The 23,506-nt window shown below is 37.1% G+C and overlaps 2 protein-coding genes across 3 annotated transcripts in view; one reads left to right on the forward strand and one right to left on the reverse strand.

Moving 5' to 3' along the window:
* The window catches only part of mtmr4 (myotubularin related protein 4), a 49,477-nt gene extending 43,600 nt beyond the window's left edge, over window positions 1-5,877 (reverse strand). The window contains exon 1 of one of the 2 annotated variants that reach the window (XM_028466299.1): window positions 5,765-5,877. The gene's annotated coding sequence lies outside the window, so the exon portion shown is untranslated. Of the gene's footprint in view, window positions 1-3,098; window positions 3,253-5,764 lie in introns of those variants that run through there. The other variant, XM_028466300.1, reaches the window with a different exon arrangement.
* Window positions 5,878-6,908: 1,031 nt separating this feature from the next.
* hpda (4-hydroxyphenylpyruvate dioxygenase a) lies at window positions 6,909-23,054 on the forward strand. The gene is made up of 15 exons (XM_028466879.1): window positions 6,909-7,012; window positions 11,980-12,046; window positions 12,245-12,271; window positions 12,594-12,656; window positions 14,005-14,109; window positions 14,201-14,243; window positions 14,324-14,406; window positions 16,888-16,977; window positions 17,067-17,173; window positions 17,908-17,985; window positions 19,187-19,349; window positions 19,427-19,498; window positions 19,577-19,699; window positions 19,774-19,890; window positions 22,883-23,054. Exons 2-15 carry the CDS (start codon window positions 12,044-12,046, stop codon window positions 22,994-22,996), a joined length of 1,188 nt encoding a protein of 395 aa, XP_028322680.1. The 5' UTR covers window positions 6,909-7,012; window positions 11,980-12,043; the 3' UTR covers window positions 22,997-23,054.
* Window positions 23,055-23,506: the final 452 nt, after the last annotated feature.

Raw genomic sequence — 23,506 nt, forward strand, 5'->3', positions numbered from 1 at the left:
ATTGGCATATATTAATGCAGTATGATCAAGAATGTTTTAATGTTGACATATAGAAACATCATACTGGTGTGATTTTGTGCATCAAAGTGTTAATTCAAGGGTAATGCAAAATATCGAGATATATATCGTGTATCGTGACATGGCCTAAAAATATCGCGGTATTTATAAAAGGCCATATCGCCCAGCCCTAGTATAACCTTACATATACATTAGTTTTGTCATTTACACCTGTCATTAATTGAGGTCGGACGGGTTCGGGCTGTGTTCTCTTGTGCCGGGTAAGGTCTTTTTTCTGCCCGATTAAAGCTCTACTGTGTGTATCCTCCATCTTGTAATCTATAATTACTGTCCAATATTAGGGCTGGGTGATTTTCCTTAAAAAAAAATTCCGATTTTTTAAAGAAAATTTCGAGTTTGATTCAATTTTTTATTTTTTTAATGCACTTAAAAATGACTGCAGACATCAGATATATTGTCAAAAGTGCAACTTTATTGCTGTAATTGTCCTCAAGAGTAAAAAGACATAAAACAACCCCAAAATAAAAAGTAAATGAATTGTCATTCAACAATTTCAAGCTTAAAAGTACAACAGCAACTAAACAGTAGCTTAAATTTTCTGATTAAGAAATCAGATAACTATATATTCTATAACATATAACATTACAATTAAAAAAATAAATAAACTCTTCCCTTAGCGTCTCAGCATAGTGTGAATAAAAAACAAGCCTGTGGCACACATTCAGCCTACTCGAAGGGTAAACAAATGTCAACAAAGAGGGGGCTAAAAAGTCAGAAAAAACTGTGGTGGGGGAAAAAAAAATTTTTTAAATTAATAAAATATTTTATTTTTTTCATTTTTTTAAACTCAAATTTGCGAAATAAAAATCGCTTTTATCTACAAATTCGATTAATCGATTACGGTAAATTGATTTTTTGCCCAGCCCTATCCAATATAAACGGAGTGCTTTATAATCTATACAAAAACAATCAACTAAATAAAACAATAGAAAAATATAAATCCCAATATTATTCCGGGTCCAACACAGAATCAACAAGAATCACAGCAGCAGAACACAGTCCACATTGAGCTATCAATAAATGTGCATTTAGGGCTAAGAGAGGAAGAAAGTCCCTCCTACCAGCTTTTATAGGAGGTCTGTCAACAGTGACAGTTAATGACGACATCGAGAACCATCTCAGGCAATAGCAAAATTCAATTGTAATGCAGCCTTCAACCCATAGAGGGCAGTCACAAGGGGTGTGTATTGCCTGGCATCTGGCGATACGATTCGTATCAATACATAGGTAACTATACGATACATCCAGATATTAAAGTATAAGGCGAGTATTGAGTTTTTTTAATGTATGACTTAAGAAACAACTAATCTGTAAATTTGTACACCTTCATGAGGACATTATGTATGAAATATATTTTATTGGCATATTTTACACACATTGGCTTTAACATGCCATGTGTCAACAACTTAAAATAAAAAAATAACATACAATCTGCCTGTGGCTTTTAAACCAACTTTGATTTTAGTGCAACATGACTTTAGTGCAACTTAACTGAGGTATATGCCTAGAACAACAAATAAATGCAGAAAGTTAGTACTTTCTTTTTAGATTTTATTTTAAAAAAACACAAGCTGGTCAACATGCCCAGGTTTCAGCGAACTTCTTTGTGCAGTTACAATGTTTCCTGCAGTGGAAAAGACTTTCCTGGTTAAATAAAGGTAAAAATAATAACAATAATAATAATATATATATTTTTTTTTTTATCAAAAAAAAAAAAAATCGATATGGATGCATTTTGAATCGATCTGAGAATCGCGCAACGCAATATGGCAATATATCGCCGAATCAATTTTTTTTTTCAACACCCCAGCAGTCACTGACATCTTACAATGAAAAATACTAAATTTAAATGCTTTGACTAAAATGTGAAGAGTGGGCCTAGGACCAATAAACTACATCACTGCATACCTAATCGTTTATGTTTCCAGCAGAAAAAAAGTCGTTTTTGGGTGTACATACACTTAAACAATCCAACAAATTGAAAGGTTTTTAGTCAGTCATGCAAAGTAATAATTTAACTTGTTTGGATGGGACAAGAAGTACTCAGAAGAAATGAGGTCAAGTCAGTGGAAAGACGCTGCTCATATGCATCGCTGCAGACAGACATGCAGGCACATGTGCAAAGTCGGAAACCTTGATTCCTTGAAGCATACGAGCTTGAGTAACGTGACAGAAGTAAAATCTCACAAGAAATGAAAATGTATCTCCTTTTAGATTACAGGCCAGTAAAAAAAATAAAGGGCAAAATAGACAAGCTTGACAAATTCTACCTTTAACACAATCCCACCAAGGTGATAATTCAGTTATTATACATTGTGTGGCTCTGAAATAATTTTCTGACAGGCACAATGACATGTGTAAACATGGCCTTTGCCTATGAACTCTATTTTCTATGCTGCTCAACACCATGATGTGGAGTAAATTACATCTGAACTTGAAATGTATGTCTCCAGCTGCAACAAATACAATTGTTTAAAGTTATTGAAGAGCACACAGAGACAGAGAAACACAAAGCTAAAAGATACCAAATTTAGCAAACAGATTTTACTGAAGGAGCAGATGAAATGCAACACAGATGTAGAACTCTTCCTTATTCTGTAAGTATATGCAAGTTTGGTTAGAAGAGTGTAGAGCACACCAAGTGTAAGGCTGCTTTCACATTTGTCTAGAACCAACTAAGCTTCAATGGCCGGGGCCACACTAATAGCTTTAACAACTTTGTCAAGTGTGTTTGGCTTTCAGACAGCCTTTTTTTTTTGCAATTGTTTAAAGTTCACTATGAAGAGCTAAACACGTGCTTACAAATGTGCAATGTTGGTTTTCTGTCTCTAAAGCATAAGCCTGAACAATCTAAAGCAATGACTTGGATTAAAACCTGATTAAAAGTTTTTAGTGTGCACTGTGCAGTGCTGTCGTGTCACTTCCACACACTTTCCTTAGACACACCCACTTTTGCACTCAGCTCCACTGACCAAAAAACTCCTCAAACTAAACAACTTTACTCGTAGCAAGCGTCTTACCTGTACAAATGCTTGGCTCACCCTTTATTTAATAGAAAATTCGCTTTTAAGGTTGAAATACAGCGCAGTAGAAGCACTCCCTTATCCCTCACACTGGTTGTAATTTAATGCATGACAAGCCTCAGCTCCCTCCCTCTGCAATCGCTCTCCCTACTGCGAACCCTTACTCCCACCCACTCCGTCACTGCCAGGATTGTCAAAAAGGAGGAAGCAGTGCTACAGCGGCACAGCCTGTAACAATTCCCCCACATGACTCGCTTACACAGCAAAACTTCCTTTACTCATCACTAGCCAGAAAACATGATTGCACGACCATTTAGCACTTCTTTTTAAAAACTGTTACTAAACACAAAGCAGAAAAATTAATGACTCACTAAATGAGCATAATGACATTTCAAAGTTGGGAGAGGAAATAATGAAATTAAGGTAATGATTAAAAAGCTTTCAATATTAAACTTAACACTTGTCACAAGTAAACAATTTCATACAGACCAACATATTTGCTTTAGTCTAATACTAACTTGTTTCAGCTTTGATTTGTGTTTAGCCTAAGGACTCCCAAAATTGTTCAGCTCCAAACCAAAAAACACAAGTTTGGTGACTCAAAACCTAAACTGCACAATTAAAGTAACAATTTTGTTTAAGATTAACAAACAATATTAAATCTATTAATGCCAACTTATGAGTTCACAGAGAGTAAAATACACTGTTTCAGCATTTAACCAACTGTTGAACAAGGAAAAATTGGTCTGTGGACCAAAGTTGAGTCTTAGCCCAAAGTTTCCGTTCAGTTTAGCCCATGGGTGTCCAAACCTGGTTATCAAGGCCACAGATCCAGCAGGTTTTAGATTGACCCCATCTAAGGGGTTGGCTAAGGGAGTACAATGGTTTGCTATGAACCGATAGACAATGGGTCCAAAGAGACAGGAATACTCCCTGGACTGGAGCATGAAGAATTCATCACTTTATCAACTGTCAGTTGTCCAATTAGTGCTCCATGCCAATAAAAGTATCAGGATTCAATTCTAAAACAGTAACAACTTTAGCAAAGTGTATTACTCTTTATTGAACTGGATGTTATGGTTACCAACCAAGTTGGTATGTTAATGCCTTAAAGTGATACTCAACCCAAATCACAAAGACAGCTCAACTCAAAGACTATTATATGTTAACTTTACTAGTGGGAATGTGAGGTGATTTTAGAAGCTGCATATTAGACATGGGCGATATATCGAGACTTGCTAAATATCAAGATTTCTATTTAAGCGATATAGAAAATTACATTGTGATGAAAAGCACACTGGTGGAAATGGACATGTTGGACAAACTGCGAGGTAGAGATTAATAAAGGCAGTGCAACATTCATGTAACTTCAACTGGTTTTATTGGTTTCAAGGCATCCAATCATTCCATTGACACATGCTTTTGGGTGTCTTCCTCTTCAGTTGGAATGCATATCATGCGTAGATCTACAGTAAACTGGCCGATAATGCCATTTAAATCAGCACCAGCAGGTGTTTTCAAACTCCAATTTCTCATTTCCTGTTAAGTGCAAAGTCAAAATCTGTCCACCATAGTGTTACAGGTCTTCTTGGAAATATAGGTGAGGGTTTAGTCAATGGCCTACATACATTTCCATTTCAGGAGGTGAATTCCAGAACCCAGCAAAACAACAAATAAGAAAAATTTCAAATTGATATTTATAACAAATCTATTGTGTTTTATACATTACGCAATATTGCCCCTAAACATGCATGTAAGGGTTTATTCCATGTCATACTGACATTTCTTCCTGTTTTTGATTTTATATATATATATATATATATATATATATATATATATATATATATATATATATATATATATATATATATACATACACACATTTTTTAAAAAATAAATAAATAATCGACACATGTTCTGACAAAGATGTCAGGAAACCAAAAGCGCGAGCTTGAGCAATCCCTTTGTAATAAACTACAAAGTGACAAATGTAAATGTTCCCTCATTAACATATCAGCTAAAGCATATAAATCTTCCAATTCTGTTTCCAGACTATGTAAACAAAAGCCCTGATCAACAATTTCGTTCACATTTGCCTATATCGACTAAACAAGGATCAAAATCCACGACGTAGAGAACTACTTAAAATTAGATTATTCTTTATAGTTCAGACCAGTGATTGTCATCCACTGTGATTGTGGTACTCACCAACTTGGCCATTAATTTTAAAGCAATTACAATTGTGAGCTACAAAAGAGAATGCCAAGAAACCCCAAATATCCAAAAGCAAAAATACACCTTACACTACGGTGACGTTGTAATAGCGGTGACCAACCACAAACACACGCTATCAAAAGTCGTGACCACACAACAAGAGTGCGTGGCTGAAGGCATGGAACTCATTTAAAAACCGAAAGTGATTGTTTGTGTGCGTGCGTGTGTGGGCGCGCGCGCAAACATTAGCATCTGGGGTAGCTGCTGTGTAGCGAGCACACTCGTAGCCGGGTTGTAAAACTGCCTCTTTACCACTAAGTACGCCAAGAAACACTTTCATTGTTTGTAGGACCAACACATCCCCAATATCATAATCACATATCAGCATAAATGTTGCACTATTAAGGTATCCTAATAAAGAAATAAGAGTTTAAAATAGAGTTACTCACTCAGACAATCAGCTGAGACAACGGTGACTCAGTAGACACCACAACTTCCGCATTCTCATCCGATGAAACCAGCATTGACCAATAAGAGAGAGGAACGATGAGCCCTTTGGACCAATGGAGCGGAAAGATTCACAAACACCAATGAATACGGACGATGGATGGGTAGTGAGACTATCACACGCCCACAGATGACCCAATAAGCGGGCACGATACTGATAGAGGGAACCAATAGAAAATCACAGCGCGGCATACTCTTAACGCGCACAAACAGAAAACTGAGACCAGGGTTGCCAGATTTTTTAGCTTCCCGTTATTTGCGCTGTTTATAGTTGATTCGGCAAACAAAACGTAAATAAAGCATTTCTTGAGATACTACAATAAGTTATCAAAATAAACCTCGCTTGGGTACTGTGCGGCACATCTTTGTGTTTTATAAACGTTTTGTACGGGGAAGACACAAGCTTTGAATACGTGCCGTGCACTCAGCACGTATTCACACCGCATATGAGGATAATACTAATACTGTAATAGATATTTGCCAGCGATTCTCTTGAGTTTATTGGCATGGGAAACGGGTTTACGTTGCCAAAGCAAGTGTGACATAGAACAATGTACACACGAAAAGATTACATGTTAAAAAAAAAAAAAAAAAAAACTTGCTCCATTTGTGATGTGCAAAACAATAAGATAAAATAAAAATAATAAAATAAAAATAGTTTTTCACTATATATGCAGTATGTGGAACACAATTTACAATTAAATTATGAGTCTTATAAAAGGGGAAAAGGTACAGAATTTTACTTATATCATTATGCACACACATATGCGTCCGGTTGCACAAGTACATGCATATATACAAACAGTACATGTACACAAAGACCTACATATGTGTATATATATACACACACACACACACACACATAAATGTAGTGGGACTATATGGTGTATGTTGGCTGGAGGTTGTTAGAGTTCCTTTTCTTGTCACAGCAGTCAATTAATCTGCCGTGTTTGCACATTGCTGGACTTCCCCGAGAAGGTAGTGTAATTTGTGGATGTCAGACAAGTTCTGAAAGTCTTTATGGGTGGGTGTGACCAGGGGGAAGTAAGTGTCTCTGAGGTCCTGGTAGCGGGGGCAGGAGGTCAGGGAGTGCAGCTGTCATCTCGGAGGAGCCAGGTCTGTCTGTCAGCCTGTCTGCATGAACAGACTCTGCTCGCTGAGTCTGTACCGGTTCATGATTTTCCTGAGCTGTAAGTTGGTCACAGTGTTCAGGTATTCTGCAATCATGTAGGTCCTGTTTAGGGCCAAGTGAACTTCCAGTTTGCTCTGGGTTTGTGTTGATTATTTCCACTGGTTCAGGTAGTTTTCCTTTTGTTTTCTTATGGCTAGTGCAGTGCCCGTAGGAAGTATGTACTGTATATATTTAGCACTGAAGCTAGCATACATCTGCAGCCTGCTTTATATATATTTTTTTATTGCATTTATCATTTTAACAACATACAAACAACAGAAAAAGGTGGTAACACATACAAATAAACTTAAGACAGATTATAATACAGAGGAGTATTTCAATTAAGTCTATCCAACAGGGAAATAACTGGTTGCCATATTTTTAAAAATAAAATTTCTTTGTTAATTAAGTGGTATCTAATTTTTTCCAGATGGAGCACATTCCCAAGTTCCTTTACCCACATATCAAAAGCTGGAGGTTTGTCCGATTTCCAGCAAAGCAAGAGAACCTTTCTAGCTAGCAGAGTGCACAATGAAATTACATGCTTTTCATTCCTATTGCAAACCCAGTCATGTTCTGTAACACCAAACAGCGCCGTGAGGGGGTTACACGGGACATTTCTGCCCAAAGAGTTTTTCAGAAAATCAAATACAGAGTCCCAAAACACCTGAAGTTTTTGACACTGCAAAAAAACATGTGACAATGTCCCTCGATCACTTGAACATTTAGCACATAAGTCTGATACGTTACTATAGATTTTGTTCAGCTTAGAAGGAGAGAGATGCAGTCTATGTACGACCCTAAACTGAATAAGAACGTGCCTTGCATTAATTGAGCTGTCATAAATATTCTTGATGCAGTCCTGCCACCTTTCCTCTGTAATTTCAATACCTAATTCCTCTTCCCATTGGTCCCTGAAAAGGTAAGATGAAGGACTACTCACACCTAGCAGAACCTTGTAGTATGTAGATATAGCCCCTTTGGTATAAGATTTTACAGCTAATACACTATCTAAAGCTGAATGTTGAGGAGCAACCTCACACAGGGGGTTGCTAGTTCTAAGGAAGTGACGCAGCTGTAGAAAGCGAAAAAGGTGAGAATTTGGTATCTCGTGTTTTGTTCTGAGTTGTTCAAAGGATGCTAAATAACCATCAATATAGAGGTCTTTAATAGCCAAAATGCCCCTCTCTCGCCACCTAACAAAGGAAGCATCATCCAAACCAGGGCAAAAAGCATGATTATCACATATTGGAGTGTCTAGGTACATTTTGGGTGCCCTTGTCAACAGCAGGAATTGATTCCAAACTTTCAAAGAGTTTTGAATGATTGGGTTCTTCTTATACACGGTATTCTTAATTTTTGTTGGGCTATTCAGCAAAGCAGGAAGGCAAGACCGCTGACAAGACAAATGTTCTATCAGTAACCATGAAGGCTGCTCCGTCAAGGCTATTCCTGGGGTACAGCCACGCCAGAATGAAAAAATATTTAGATGGGCAGCTAAATAATATAATTTGAAATTTGGTAGACTGAGACCACCATTCATTTTGTCTTTGAAGAGATGCTTTTTAGAAATCCTAGGAACTTTATCTGCCCAAATAAAAGACAATATAATGGAATCTAACTTCTTAAAGTATAATTGAGGTATACATATTGGGATTGACTGAAATATATATAAGAATCTCGGTAGCGCAACCATTTTGATGGCATTTATCCGACCTACCATCGAAATAGGCAATGTCTTCCAAAATTCTATATTTTTCTCAAGCTGATTAACTTTTTTGTCCCAATTTATTTTAAGTCATTGTGAAATTTTACGTGTAATTATAATCCCAAGGCATTCAAATTTTTCGGAGGCTAACCTAAACGGGGTTTTATTCAGAAAGTCCAAGTCCACATCTTGTGATAATGGCATAAGCTCGCTTTTTGTCCAGTTTATCTTATATCCTGAAAACAATCCAAACTCGTCAATTAGTTTTAGCAAGGGACCGATAGATTTTTTTGGCTTTGAAATAAATAGGACGACATCATCGGCATATGCAGAAAATTTGTGGTGAATGCCCTCGTGTGTTATTGGCAGTATTTCATCTGCAGCCTGCTGAAAGAGAGAAAGTAGAACTACAAATGAACTTTACTCTGTTGATTTTTGCTTTTTATTTTTTTCTTCTTCACTTATCAATCAATCTTTATTTGTATAGCGCCAATTCATATCACGTGTTATCGCAAGACACTTCACAGAAAGTCATCACTGAGCTATTCTAACTTATCCTGAGTTACCGTGACTACCTGTCAACATTGAGCTCAGAACGTCAGTTCTTAAAATTGTCCGCTCCCGTGGGGCGTTGCACACCATTGAACCAAGCAGCAGCCATGTTGAAAGTCTCAGCTCTGTCTGTCCCTGAACTGCAGATATATTTGAGACACAGACACACAGACAGACAGAGATTCCTTGCTTTATAAATAAGATGTGGTTCAGTCTGGTTGGGGTTCTGTATGACGGAGTCCTTGAACCAGCTGGCTGAGAGGGCTGTCTATGGTCACTGTGTAGGTGAGGGCTTTGTGGTGGAGGGTGTTGGGCTCACTTTCCTTGAGGTGCTCATAAAATTTGATTGCTCTCTTCCGGATTTTGATAATTTCTGGGTATTATCCTAATTCTGCTCTGCATGCATTGTTTGGTGTTTTCCACTGGAAGCAGAGGATGGATTTGCAAACTTCTCTCTCTCTCAATTCAAAACAGCTTTATTGGCAAGAGAAACAGGTTTACATTGCCAACGCAAGTGTGACATAGGTCTAGTGTTTCTCCTCCCTCCTCCTTGTCTTCTTTTGTTATGATACGTAAGACAAGACAACATTTACTGCTGACAAAGCAATACATATTATGTTCAAGATTATTGATTGATTCATTATCATTTATAATTTATGGGTCTATTGTGTTTGCTGTATTTGATTTATTAGGTATATGTATATGAATTGGTAAGTGCATTAGGTTTCATATTTAAAAGAGAAATATTCCTATTTGTTAATGATTTAGATTTTGTGCATTTTGCTCAAACTGTCTTTTTTAGTGTTAATCTGAGTGCCCCATTTATTTATATCTGATTTGTCTAATCGCAATTTCGTACTTGCTTGTGTTGTTGTTAGATTTAGATTAAGTTGAAATCAGATGTTCTGAAACTGTTTTTTTTTTTTTTTTTTCAAAAGAATTGGTTTTGAGAAAGTTGACCCTAGCATATTTTCCTCAAAATGTATCCTGTATAAAAAAAAAAACAAAAAAAAAAACAGATATAACAATGTAACAGAGTTGGGACTGGTGAGGTGGTGATGTTTAGAAACAAAATCTGAACCAACAATGCCACCTTGGGGCTCTCACGGTCACCCAAAGAAGGTTTAAGAAACACCTGACTTGACTCCCTTTGCTGGCACCAGAAGAGAAGAAAGGCTGGATCAGCTCGTTGGAGTGCCTGCTGTTCTGCTAGGGTGCGAGAGGGAAGAACAGTTACTCAACTTGCTGCTTACCCTCTCTTGTGGACCTCTGCAGAGCAACATTTAAAGCTGTCCCAAGGAGAAATCCCTTGAGCTTGTTTGGGGTGTCATCCATTGTCTGTTGTGAGAGGGCAACAGCATTTTGTTGAGTCGGCCTGGGTGATAGTGGACACTGTAGTTAAAAGCAGATAATTCAGCAACCCATCGCTGCTCTGTGGCACCCATCCTAGCTGTGTCACAAAGGCTAAAGGGGTTGTTATCAGAGCAAAATACACATGACTGACACGTATTCTCACAGATTCTTGTGACTGCGTAAGGTCTGCCACACGTACTGATTTCAGAGAGAGAGTAAGAATAGATGGGATAAATTGCATGTACACCTAAGAGAAGCATATCCAAGGTGAAGAGAACAGACGCAATTAATTTTGCAGTCTGGATGCTTGAGTAATGGTTGTCCCTCTGCTCTGAGCAGCAGCTGCCTGTTTGAGATCTCTGGAGAGGGAGGAGCTCACGGCAGCAGCCGCTGTTCTGGGCAGTAACTATAGAGTGATACGTGCATTTGTGTCAGTCTCAGTCTAAAACAACGCAACACTTTCCAACAACACAAGATAAAGTCTTTACATTTGTCACTTGTCTCTATTGAGAAAAAAGTCAATAAGAGCTCCACAGTTGTGCTCCTTCATGAATATGAAGGTAAGGGACAATAAGTTTTGAAACAGGGAGGGGAGGATGAGCGTGGTTGTTTTTATAGTGTTTAAGGCATTTTTGGAATTTCACCCCGAGTGGCAGGTCACCAAAATCTTGGGGGTGTGCTTACAAGCAAGAAAGATGATCTTCACCATATTGATTTGGCTTTTTCCTGTTTTTGTAATGTGACAGTAAAAAGGTACAGATAAAATGTACCAAACATTTCTGTTCATTCTTCAAATTTATATAGAATAAATTTTTAAAAAAAATGTAACTGTTTAAAACAAGCAAACAAACAAAAGACATCTTCCACAGAGCTAAGCTGTTTGCTGTATTGGTCAATATGATTCACACAGTGATATCTTCTGTCCTCTGGATCCATATAAGTCATATAGAAAACAGCATTTATTTTTTTCAAATAAATAATCATAATAATAATAATTATTATTACTATTATTATTATTGCTTTGCTATTTCTCATGTTGTTTTTTTTATACATCCACCCACACTCTGTGTGCGTCATGTTAGTTATTATTAGCATTATTAAAATCCTATTGTACCATTACAGCCCATGCATTAATCTTCCCTGATGTTTTGATTTATGATGTGAGACTTTAGTTCTGTGTTTCTGGTGTTGTTACCATGCAAGTGTATACACGATGACCTTGTCACTGATGACTGATCAGACAAAGGCTGATATGTAGTGACCAAGTTTGTTGACCTAAACCTTTTTTTGCAAAGGTGCATCAGTCAGGTGGGAGTAGATGTGAATGAACCAATCACAGCTTGTTGATTTGATGTGTACTTATCTGCATGTAGTTCAACAAAGCCCTGATTTCTTCAACCTCTCTGTTCTGAACTGGGGCTCATCTGAAATCACAGCATGGTAAGAAGTTTGAAAACAGAGCAAATTATGATAAATAGATGCTCTAAGCTGTAATACACTGTAAGGTAACAATGCTGAGAGAGATTTTCTTCCCAATGGAGATGAAACTGTTGAACAAAGGAAGAACTATTGAATAAGTTGACATCAGACCACTTTCAGCTCTTTTTATTTTGATGATTTATGATCTTGTCCTTTCAGACTAGCTACTCTGATAAGGGGGAGAAGGTAAGTTTAATGTCTGCTTGATTTTTGGACAAAAACTTGTGGAATGTGTAATTACTGCAAAAAGCTTCTGAATATCTTCCATATCATGACAATCTGAAATATCATTTGAAATGGCTCTGAATGTTGCTACTAAAATAAATTGCATACAAACCATGATTTTTAATGCAACATAATACATGCAGTGTTTGAAAAAGCTTTTTCCACCACTGTCTATGCCCACCTGTGGTTGTCACTTGTGCAAAACAAGCTTTAAATCATTATAAACAAATATTATGCAGTTGATTTGAACCTGACTTTGTAAAGCCTCTGTTTAACTTCTCAGCACACAAGGGGAAAGTTCCTCAAGTTTCATCACATCACATTTTGGGTCGGCAATGCCAAACAGGTGAGTTTTCAAACCCTGCACTAATACTTCAAAGTTCCCTGACTTGTCTCTGATCCTTGTACATGCCATGTTAACATTTACAGTCTGAAATCAGAGGGTTTACTGTCCATGTAAAACCAAGCCATCTTTCCAAATGTATTATACTCAGTCATTTACAGAATTGACAAAGATATTGAAACAAAGTGAAATGTACATTTAAAACTTTCAACCCTAAATATTTTGTTGTTTTTTAACTGTGTGGGGGCCAATATAAGATCCTGCTTAAGATGCCATTATATTCAAAGTCTGATGAAGAGGTTTCTAAGCTTTTTAGCTGATGTGTGTTGATACAGCAATCTGTAGTGTGCTGAGAAAATAAATGTAGAAAACGCAATGATTAAAGATTAAATCAGGGCTTTCGCCTTTAATTGGCCATGTAATGTTATTACATTAATGGAATTTGTCCCCTGCATTTAACCCATCCCTGAGGAGCAGTGGGCAGCATTTTGCGGCGCCTGGGGAGCAGTTTTTTATGATACCCATGTCTAGGGACTGCACAAGATCAACAGAAATCCATAAAAGCTGTATCATATATTAAAGCATACAAGAAACCAGTATATATTACAATATAGTATATGTATATAGTTCAAACTAGAGCAGAGAGTGCAAAAAAATAAATAAATAAAATGCGAGAAAAATCTGCAATCCAAATTTGATCTAGATGAAACTCAGTTGAGTAACTGAGTAACCATTCCGACACGACTGAGTCAAATTTAATATAAATTGATCCATTAACCGAGATAATGTGAGATAGGGAAGATTTAGATTTTTAAAACTGATCCAGAATTAGTATATTGATCTGGATTCCTTCCAAAACGTCATGGAATTTCCCATGGTGTAAGGTCTAAGTTTTCAAGATTTTCAAAACTTGTTAAGTACTCTTGACTTAACCCTGCTAACAGACAAATAAATTAGGTAAATCAATAAAATAATACAAACAAAGCAGCGTTAAGAATAATTGTTTTTGATCTGTTAGATTTGATTATTAATTGATTTTTTTTAGTTTTTAGTTTTTTTAAGGCAACAAGTTAGTATATTTTTTGTAAGTCAAATCAACTTGTCATTTTTACATTGCACATGTAGCCTGCAGCTTTGAAACCTCATGGTGGTTATGTTCACAGAAAGCCCAACTTTACAATGATTATTACAATTTCATTCAGCAGACTCTTTTATCCAAAGTGACATACAACACAACGATGGACCTGAACCGGTGACCCTCCACTAACAAACCCGCTTCCTTAACTGTTATGTTACAACTGCTGATTATGTAGCATATCTTCACAATAAGATCTGTGTTGTTTCATTTCAGGCAGCCTCGTTCTACTGTGACAAAATGGGCTTCGAGCATCTGGCCTACAAGGGTTTGGAGACGGGCAGCCGAGAGGTGGTGTGTCACGCCATCAGACAGGATAAGGTACCGTACAAGGACAAATATCCTAAAGTGTTGGACTTTGCTGTAAATGTTTCCTCTGCATTTTCACACCATCTCCTTCTCCTCTCTGCAGATAATATTTGTACTTGCCTCTCCTCTCAATCCTGGAAATGAAGGTGAGTAAGACTCACCAGGACTCCACAGAGTGAAATACTGATGCATGCTTGGCTTTTCAAATGTTTTCATTCTCCTTCAGAGATGGGAGAGCACATGATGAAGCACGGAGATGGAGTCAAAGACATCGCTTTTCAAGTGGAGGACTGTGACTTCTTAGTCAAAGTACGTTGAGGCTCGGACCACATTATTTATACTGTGTGAACCTTCAATGAAACACTGACTCTTTCAATTCATATAGTTACACATAAGCACAAATACACGTTTCATATTCACTGTCATTAAAACCTCAGTGTGGAAGTACAACTCTAAAAAGAATGGTTTGGGAGTTCAGGGTTTTGCACAAAGCGAATGGAATACTAAGATACTAAACTTTTAAGGTTTTTAATAATTTAACATCTAACAGGGAAAATATTTATCTTATCTTATATTTATTGTTGAGTTTCAAATTCAGGTCAAAAGATTGTGCCGACATAGATCTGGTTTTACAGACAAGAAGCCTCGAACCTCTGCTGATCTTTGACCTTGAAAAAAAACATTCTCGAGCTCGTTTTGAATAATCTATTATTAGTTAAAGCTATAATGGGGTACAAAGAATACAACCTTCAACATTATTGTTGATTAAGTTTTTAAAACAGTGTATCACCAAAGCAGAGCGTTTATGTATTAGCTATAAAATAAAGTAACAAACCTGAGTTTTTAAACATGAGCTGTTGTTACATCATTGCCAAACGTTGCCACACACAGAGTGAAAAGCTGTTGCTGTGTGTTGAAATATGGGTAAACATGTCCAATTTGTTTCAGGCTCTTTTGAAATACAGCTTTGAAGTTCTCCCTTGAACTCTTCCCCTGAGCCGAGGTCAGGCTGGAAGGTTTAGATAAACTGTGTTTACATTCATGCACTGCTACTCCGCACTGCACACATCAAAATAGTCTCATCAGCTTCCCAAACCATCACGTGCATGAGACAATTAAACATACATGTACAAATGCTCATTGAGTATCTGACAAAGTGTTCCTGGATCAGCCACTGGAGGGCGCCCAGAAACCAGGAACGGCAAGCTTTTCAAATGTGTGTTAAAGCAGTAATCTGATATCAGTGATATCAACCATAGCTAAACTCTACTAGCACTCACATTTAGAGTACATAAACTGAGATTTGGTTTACTAAGAAAAAAGTGTCACTAAATCATATATGCTAATACGGGGGCAGGGAAAAGCAAATTCAGTCTTGCCATTTGCTTTGAAATACAATCAGAGAGCTAGATTTGGTTGTAATCCCTCCCACTTAATTTGCATCAGATCTACTAGTAATACTAGTGAATAGTTTGGTTTTACTAGTAATATTAATTGACTAATGAGTAAGGCAGTGGTGGTGTAACAGTTAAAGCTGCAGTTTGCAAGTTTTTGGGTTTTTTTTTTTTGCCATCATTTGTTCAAAAATGTATAATCATCTTGGAGCATATTGTAATTCAAAGTGTTCTGAGTTGATAGTGAATCTCTTCTCTTTCTCTTGGCCCTGTAAACAAAGGTTTGAAATCCAGGAGTATGACTTTGGATTTTAGCCAATCAGAGATCTTTCTACTAACAGAGTGCTCCATGAGCTGTTTTGGGGTGTGTTACTATTGGCTGCTCGACTGAAGTCAAGCGCGTTTATGTACCATTGACAGTAAAAGTGCAATGGCAGACGTTCCAGGAGAAGTCCCCATAGCAGCACGACTGTAATTTGGTAAAGCAAGAGGATAAAAGAAGACCGACGTGGAGAAGCAACAATCTACAAGCACAAACATACTCGGGAGGAATGGACCGCTTTGCTTCCTTGTGGATCTCCATGACTGCACAGGGTCTGTCTCACGTACTGGCTTCAGAGGGAGAGTGAGAACAGATGGGATACATCGTGTGTAAACTTAAGAGAAGCTTATCCAAAGTGGGCACTGGAGAGAAAATACATGTGGAGTGATGTCACTCTGCTCTGAGTGGCAGCTGAGATCACGCCCACCTCTGTGAGCTTTCTTGCGGGGACGAGCTGACTGCAGCAGTCGCTGTTCAGGGCAGTAACTACAGTTATATGTGCATTCATGTCAGAGTCTCTAAAACACCAGAACATGCTCCAATAACATAAGACAAAGACCACACATTTGTCGTCTCTATTGAGAGAAAAGTTGTTAAAAGGTCCATAGTTGTAAGCATTCACAAGGATGCCAGTAAGGGACAATAAGTTTCAAAACGGAGAGTGGGGGGGGGGGGGGGGGGTATTCTACACACTGCAGCTTTAAGGAAGCAGGCTCGATATCGTAGGGTCACAGGTTTGAAACAAACCTTGGTCACCGCTATGAATTGTTGAGCAAGTCCCTCAACCCTAGGTGCTTGTGTTGTACGTCACTTTGAAATAACGCATCTGTGAAACACTTTTTGCAGTTTTTGTTGTCTTGTAAATAGGAGAGATGATAACCAAATCCAGGCCTCTGATTGGTTGTAATAATTTCAAAGCCAATGGCAAGCCTCAATGTGCTTTCCCCCATGTACTCCAAATCTGAGTATTAGTAAATCTGAATATTGATATAAAATGTATGTTCGAAAGGCTTTCCACAACATGGAAAACTGTGCCCTGATGTTGTCCCATTTTCATTGTGACCCCACTGACAGACGGCAGCAGAGCGAGGAGCGGTCATCGTCAGGGAGCCCTGGGTGGAGGAGGACATCCACGGGAGAGTGAAGTGTTCTGTGATTCAGACGGTGCACAGTGACTCACACACTAAAGCTTCCTACATATACACAGCAGAGCCTGGAAACTAACCATGATGTGCAAATACTTCCATCCCCAGTATGGAGACACAACACACACACTGGTGGAGTACCTTGGACCCTACAAAGGCCTTTTCCTGCCAGGTTACAAAGAGCCGCTGTTCAGGGATCCTTTGTTAGCCAACCTGTGAGTTTCTAACTCCCCATTAATAATTGATCATTGTTTTTCCATCTGTGTCTTCTTTCTTTCTTTTACCTTTTTAGATACTGAGCAATACTCATCTAACGCACAGTGAAACAATTCAAAATATTAAATGGCTGGTAAATCTTTATTTTTGCAGGAAAATGTAAGCTTGTAGGTTTAGGAGTCCTAAAATGACATCCTATATTATATACATACAATAAGAAAGATATTGTATAAGTTTAACCAGCATATGAAGTGAAACTATAAGGTATTTTTTTTTTATTTTAAGCTTTAAGATATCTCAGGCTTTCTCCTTTTTATGTATGATTTAATGTAGTAATTGGTTAACTTCATTCACATGAATAGAAAGAAAACCTCACTTACATTTGCTCATTAGAACCAGTTATCACTTTTATGAACTCAATGTGGTCTAAATTGGAGATTTGCCCAGAGCTTTGTCAGGTTTTGTTGAGTTAATGTTTGCTTACATGGTTGTAATAAACGATATTAAAAATAGATATTTTTTTCTCCATATAAATAATTTCATATAATTCCCTGAAGCTTTTAGGTTATTAGGGTGAAATGAGCCTGTCCTATGTGTAATAACAGCATTATTAACTAATGCATGAACTTTCCATGTCTATAAAGCTCCATTGTATAATGTTTTTCTAAAGTTTTGTGCCACTTGGGTTTAAGTAAAAAAAAGTACCCACACTGTGGTACTTTTTATTTTGCAGTCCAGCAGCAGGTTTGAACTTCATCGATCATATTGTGGGAAACCAGCCAGATGATGAAATGACGCCAGTTTCTGACTGGTAAGAGTCCTGATTGAGCGCACGTACACTCACTTCAAAATAAATTGCCACTGCATTCACATCCTTTTATAAAGAAATTGTAAGAAGAGCCAAATCCAACAAGCGATAAACAAAACATTCATATAGAAAATGTTCCTTTAGGTTTGGGTTTATGCAATAAACTACCAGGGACTCACAGGTTCTCTGGAGAATTTTACAAATGTTTTATTGATGTTTTACTACCATTATTAGCCTTTAATCATTTACTTAAAACAGGAGAAATACCGGACTCATGGTCTGAGGTCATAACATTTCAGTTATTTACAGCGAAGGAAAAGATGCAACACAATGTGGGCGCTATAGACCTATTTGCCTACTATGTAGTAACATGAAGTTACTTATTTACATCCTAGCAAACTAATCCAAAGACGCATACAAACACTATAAGTTACTTTTGTAACCCCGGTTCTATGAGTAATATGAGTGAGATGTCTGTCGCCTCTGCTACATTCCTTAGAATACCTATTTCACTTTGTCAATCCTGTGTCCCATAGTGAGACATCTCCCAAAATATTATGAAATAGAACTTATTTACCCTGATCAAACAAGTTTTTATTCTGTCATAGTGTCATAATAAAATAAGGACATTAAAGATTATTACACAGGTCAAAAAGAAGATGCAAGATTCCAACTTTGATGCTCGGAAGGCATTTGACACAGTTAATTGGATAAACCCTGTCAGCAATGGGCTTTCATCCACAGTTTGTGGAATGAATAAAGAATATTGTATACAGTATTAATTAGGATGGATAAGAATATTAAAGTTATTTTAAAATAAGACATTTTGTGAAATTGGACTCCATCACTTTGAATCTGTTCTTCAATGACCCGAAAGACTTTCTTTCTGATCGGATCTGGAATTTTCTAAAAATAGGGGGTGCCCATATATTTGGACCTACTTTATCGTTATCAATGTGGATATAAATGAATTGATTCCAAGCCTTTAATGTGTGAATGATTATGGTTCCATGATCAGGATCACTGATCCACATAACTGCCAATATCTGACAAAGATATTTGGTGGTTGGTGGAGGTTTGTGCTCTCTGAGTTCTCTTGTTATATATTTAGTTTCAGAAAAAGAAAAAAACAAAACAACAACAGCAAAGGATCAGATTTAAATCTTATCATCATCTGCTCTTGTTTGCCATCTTTAAATTCCAGGTACCAGAAGTGTTTGTTGTTTCATCGTTTCTGGTCAATCGACGACAAACAGTTGCACACACAGTACAGCGCGCTGCGCTCTGTGGTTGTGACCAACTATGAAGAGACCATCAAAATGCCCATCAATGAGCCAGCCACAGGGAAAAAAAAGTCTCAGATCCAGGTGGGACTTCTCAGCAGGCTGAAGTAGGGGTTTCAGTGTGTGACATTTAAACATCCCCTGAGTATGTGTCTCCGCAGGAATATGTGGACTATTACGGAGGACCAGGTGTTCAGCACATTGCCCTCAACACTTCAAACATAATTAAAAGTGTGAGTCTCCAGGAAGTTGCACACTAACTGATAGAGACATGGGGAGCATTGTTAGTCATGGCATTGATTTGGTTTCAGGTCGAGAACCTGCGAGATCGTGGAATGGAGTTCCTTCTGGCACCTGACACTTACTATGAGTCCTTACGTGAGAAACTAAAATCTGCCAAGATTAAGGTGAAGGAGGATCTGGACCATTTGCAGGTGATGACTGGGTTTGTGAGCCTGTAGATTTCTATCATTCGCTTCACAAATCCCACATCTTTGTTGTCTGACAGGAACTGAGGATCTTGGTTGATTTTGATGACAAAGGATATCTACTTCAAATCTTCACCAAACCTGTGCAGGACAGGCCAACGCTGTTCCTGGAGGTTATTCAGAGGAACAACCACTTTGTAAGTAACCAATAAGGCAAGTCCTTTTCTTTGCTATGTTTCACATCTGAGAGGAGGACCGGCTGCATGTTCAGGTACCAATGAATTGATTACACCTAACTTAATGGCGACTTAGTGACTGAGACTAAACCTTACCCTAACTCTAACCCTAACCCTAAAAATTGTTGCGATACTGGATTATAACCCAACCCTCAAACGCTACGTACGTGTACTTCGGTAACCGTACTAACAGCATGGGGGGTTGTCCGTACGGCAAGCGTACAAATAGACACTTTCTAACTTATTTATCAGAATAGGATAATGACAGTTTAATTAAGTTTAAACACAGTTTTACTTGACAGTTGGCTATTGGGGGTTTTCTCCACGAGCTTTAACAAATGAAAGAGCTACTCATTTGATTTAAGAGTTAGTAATTCATTGGTTTGCTTTTGTATGGTCATTTCATAAGTAGTTTTCTTTAAATATGCATATTTCCTCCCACATTTCAAAAACCTGTTTGTTCGTTCTCTATATTTAGCAAATTACATTCAGGCGTGTGTTTGTGTGTGTGTGTGTGTGTGTGTGGTAACTCAGTGATTGTCCATCTCTCTGTGTTAGTGATGGTCTGAAGTTCTGTTCAGACATGCCCTGCATCCATTTTCAGTCAAATATTTAGCAAATTATATTATTCATTTAGAACTTTTCATAAATGAAATGGTAGCACAGCATGCTTTACAAATTAAAAGCAGATTCCCACTCACACCCATCCCTCCACCTTTATCCACCCTTTGCCTTACCTCTTTTCGGTGTACTAAACTATTTAGAAAATGGTTAAAATGGAATTGTAAATAATACTAAGAAACCAATATTTAAATAAATTAATATCAATGTTGGGCATCAAAACAACATCAAATGTCGTGAAACCCGGAATAAGCAGCCAAAAACACTGTAGAGAATAACTAATCTAAAGTACATGGGTTACAACAATTAAATAAAAGGTAACAAACATAATAAAATATAGACAATAGGCCTACATAAGTGAAGTAAAATTGTGTGAAAAATGTAAATATTGGCAGCATTAAGAGAAACATTACAGTAAGAGGAATTGAAATGAATTACAGAGCAATGAAAAGATGATTTGAAATTGACTTTTTAAAGATGATTTCATGATAAAATGTCTTGTAAAAAATATAAGTTTAATATCTTAAAAATAGCCAAAAGAAAAGAACAGACATACTAATGGTCTAATTACTGAACTAAAACAAAAAGTTACATAAAAAAACATAAGAAAAAGAAAATCAACAAAAGAAAAAGCAGTTGCACTAATTTCCAAAAGCCGATGTACACATAAAGCATGTGAGCCAGGTCTTAAACCTTAAATCCCCCCACCATAGCCCAGATTTCATTTCCTTCATTTAGCCTTTTTAAGTTACAATTTTTTGTCCTAATTCTAAAAAAAAGATTGTATATCCACTGAATTTCTAATAGTTTTGTGGGAAGATATTTATGACATGCATACCTGAATACTAAGTTGTTGGATGATGTTGAAAAGAGAGGAAGACAGAAGATAAGATTAGTATGGAGAAAACTAAACCAAAATGTGCTACAGTGATCCAGAGCCTGATAAACAGGTATGGTAGTTGAAGGGATCGATGGGTTTCTATCGTAGCTATTTTGGATAGTTACTTTTTTCAATTATTGTCCAACACTTAATTTCTGATTTTCCAATATTAAGTGATACTGACACAGTAAATATACAGACCCCTCCCTCCCATTCTAATTTTAGGTCTCATAATATTCTCTCTCCATGGAAATTAGAGGTTGTTGCAGCCTATTTTTAATGTGATGCCCCACTGCATGAAGTCCACAAAAAAACATAATCTGTGCAAAATAAGAATATTTATTAAACTTTAGTAATGTAAAAAGTAGGGGTGTCACCATCCAATATTGGATATTGGTCTGACAAACAAAACAAATATCGGACTCAAATTTTCGGATATTTTTTTTTTTTTCAATTTATTTTTTATTTATTTTATTCAACTTTAGAATACTGTAGATATTATGTTGAAGGTTAAAATGTATGTAACCACTTAGTTAATAATAAATGGGTCAGTTTTTCTCATACCTACTGTTGCTGACTATTGTTCTCTGTTTGAGTGACATCACTAGATTAAGTCTTTTCTAACATTCCACACTACAAAATAAATAATAATTATTATTTTTATCAAAAAAAAGAGAAATAAAGAAAATAAATAAATAAATAAAATAAAATATTTCTAAAAAAAGTATGTATGGTTCATGCTAATATTAGATCAATATCGGTATCGGCCGATACGTAAGGCTGCAATATCGGTATCATATCGGAAATGAAAAAGTTGTATCTGGACATCCCTAGTAAAAAGTGCCATATTGGTTATTAATATGTTGTCTCAAACATCATCACATCTTGGTTTTTCAATATCCGTGGAAAAACTGATACTGATGTCGACCGATATTACATTTTATTGCAATATCAGCCGATAGTATCGCCCATCTCTAATTAAAACCCATTTTGCCTGGTTGTTCAAACAGTATCTGTATGAACTTTCTCACACCTACAGCAGCACTCGTAAACTCTCAGTCATATATCACACATGTTAAAAAGCTCTGTACTTCACACAAGATTGAGTTGGACCCTATAGCATCTCAAAAATAACACCCAGCACCGTTCAGCCTGTCAGAACAGGCCCTTTTCATCACCCTGCGGAGTCTACAGGTGTGCTACAACGCCTAATAGTGTGAAACTGAATCTGAACCACAAAAAGGAATCTCCCAGAGGAGCGATTAACGTGTGATCCTTTGATTTTCTGTGAAAACATTTAAATGATTAATCTGTGAGCTCCAGGTGAGAGCAGGGAAAAGGGAAATATTCATCCACCATTTGTGATCTGACATCAAAGTGAACAAACCCCGGAGTCATAAAAAAGGACAGTGAAAGGTAATTAGCCATCTGTGTGTACGCTTTCCTTCTTAGGGTTTCGGAGCAGGCAACTTCAAGTCTCTGTTTGAGGCCATTGAGAAGGACCAGGACGCCAGAGGCAACCTGACTGTGCTGACACCTGAAGGGCAAGCCAAAGCCTTCCACTGATCCTCTGATCCAGCTGCAGCTAAAGCCACAGAGAGATTGTAAAATACGAACAAGCATTCCACACATCTGAATACTGACAATTCTATAACAAAACACAGTCATAACACCCTTTTTATGCTTTCATTTGTCGTGTCTCAAATGATAAAGGAACTTCTTTTTAAAAACATGTAACAAATGAAATGTCTTGAATTTAATGTAGTAATAATTTATTTTAAAACAATGAAGCGTAAAGTATCTATAGCAGGGGTATCAAACTCATTTTAGTTGAGGGGCCAAAGGAGCAGTTTGATCTCAAGTGGGCCACAGATTTTATTTAGTGGGAAAACGAGTAGTTTCAATATTATTGTGCCTTTGTTTGCACTTCTACGTATACATAAAATACTAAAATATGTGGGAAACCAACAATATCCAAGCAATAAATGACTTAACAGTCCCAAAAGGATCATCACTTCAAATTTCCTACATTTTGTGACAAATTTCTATCGAATTGAGAAAAATTTTGAAAATTAA

The sequence above is a fragment of the Gouania willdenowi genome, chromosome 14 (assembly GCF_900634775.1).
Source record: "Gouania willdenowi chromosome 14, fGouWil2.1, whole genome shotgun sequence".
Taxonomy (NCBI): domain Eukaryota; kingdom Metazoa; phylum Chordata; class Actinopteri; order Blenniiformes; family Gobiesocidae; genus Gouania; species Gouania willdenowi.